The sequence below is a fragment of the Trichechus manatus genome, unplaced genomic scaffold, assembly GCF_000243295.1.
Source record: "Trichechus manatus latirostris isolate Lorelei unplaced genomic scaffold, TriManLat1.0 scaffold00008, whole genome shotgun sequence".
NCBI classification, from domain to species: Eukaryota; Metazoa; Chordata; class Mammalia; order Sirenia; family Trichechidae; genus Trichechus; species Trichechus manatus.
Window position 1 is genome coordinate 22,004,124 of NW_004443944.1, and position 1,761 is coordinate 22,005,884.

At 51.5% G+C, this 1,761-nt stretch overlaps 1 protein-coding gene across 1 annotated transcript in view; it reads left to right on the forward strand.

Moving 5' to 3' along the window:
- The window catches only part of PTPRT (protein tyrosine phosphatase receptor type T), a gene marked incomplete at its 3' end in the record, with an annotated part of 923,104 nt that overhangs the window by 899,444 nt on the left and 21,899 nt on the right, over nucleotides 1-1,761 (forward strand). Inside the window, exon 27 of the mRNA XM_012558679.1 lies at nucleotides 544-717. Coding sequence (XP_012414133.1) covers nucleotides 544-717 — 174 coding nt within the window. The remainder of the gene's footprint in view (nucleotides 1-543; nucleotides 718-1,761) is intronic.

Genomic DNA, 1,761 nt, shown 5'->3' on the forward strand with positions numbered 1-1,761 from the left:
AACAATGTATGTATAAATTTTTGTATGGGAGACTAACTTGAAATGTAAACTTCATTTAAATTAAAACAATTTTTAAAAAAAGGGAATACAGCCTTGGAAACCCTAAGGCAGTTCTACTCTGTCCTATAGGATTGCTATGAGTCAGAATCAACTCAACGGCAGTGGGTTGGTTTGGTACCCACCATATGACCTCCTGGCCACCCAGCCTTTAATGCAACACCTCCTGAGTTGAACAATTTGACATGAATGGTTGGCAGGTGTTGGGAGCTCGGTGTGCCTGTGTGTAGGAACACTGCCCCTGCTGCCTGGCTGTCTTGGAGGTGTCACACAGCCCCTGGCAGAGGTTCTCAGCTCACTAGTGATTGTAGATCATCACCACAGAAGAGAAATAGATCTAGGCAGGAGTCCTGAGAAAGTGACCAGATGGCCAAGCTTGGAGGGTGGAGATAAGGGAGTTAGGACTGACTTTGGAAGATCACAGTGTCCTCTGTTCAGGAGCAGCCATCTGAACAATGCCTGTCTCTCTGTCCTTGTGCCCCACAGACCCTCAACATTGTGACACCACGTGTCCGGCCTGAGGACTGCAGCATCGGGCTCCTGCCCCGGAACCATGACAAGAATCGGAACATGGATGTCCTGCCTCTGGACCGCTGCCTGCCCTTCCTCATCTCGGTGGATGGAGAATCCAGCAACTACATCAACGCAGCACTGATGGATGTAAGCAGAGCCCTGGCAGGGAACACTCCCAGCTGACATGCCAGGGAAAGGCTTCTTTCCAACATGGACGGTGGCTGGGCTCCAGGCCATGACTGCTCCCACCAGCCAGCCTCTCCTTGTCTTTGATTCTGCTGTCCCCTCCACGCTGGCTCCCAAGAGCCTTTGCTCCCACTAAAGGCCCTGATCCAGACCTGTATACAAGCTCTTGGCTCCTTTGCTCACATAGAGGGCCTGGAGAGAATAGACCAAAAGCCTAAAGTAGCTCCCATCACACCACAGTGAGGGACAGGCCTGCCCCAGTGCCCCTCTCATCTCTCACAGAGCCTACTTACTCTTAGCCTTAAGTTCAGTTCAGGAAACATCCTGCATTTCAGGCCTCGCCCTGAGCCCTGGGAACACAAAGATGTTGCAGACATAGTATCTACCCTCAGGGCTCCCAGATAACTCCTGTTAAGGCAAGACCAAGGATGGCATGTAGTAGGTGCTCAGTACATGGCTATTGGACAAGTGATAGAAGGCAGCAAGGGGAGCATGGAGTGGGAAAATGGGCACCAGGTCCCAGAATCTTGGCCATGTCCTGGCTTCTCTGTTAGGAGCACTATCTTCTGCCCCTTTACATGGAGTCTGCCATTCTCAGCATCAGGTCCAAGAAGGACACTTCCACCCTGACCTGGTTGGGGCTAGGTGGTCATGTCTCTGCCCCAGAGGATCCATGCTCCTGACTTGCGTGCTTCTCCTCTGGGTCCTCCAGCTACTTCCAGTTAGCATACCCCTACCTCAAGGATGTAGAGGTGTTTGTAGCTAGATCATCTAGTCTCATCCATATACTTTTCAGCAAAGGGAATGAGGCCGAAGAGGGAAAGAGTCTTGCTAGAGGTCACCCAGAGAGCTAGTGGCAGAGCTGGAACCCAGGACTCCTGGATCACACTCTAGAATTCACTTCTCGAGCCTCCCCACACTTTACTTGATCCATAGGACACAGATATCTTGCCTCCTGAGGCTCAGGACTGGGAACATGTTGCCTAATTGAGGGACAAGCCCTTC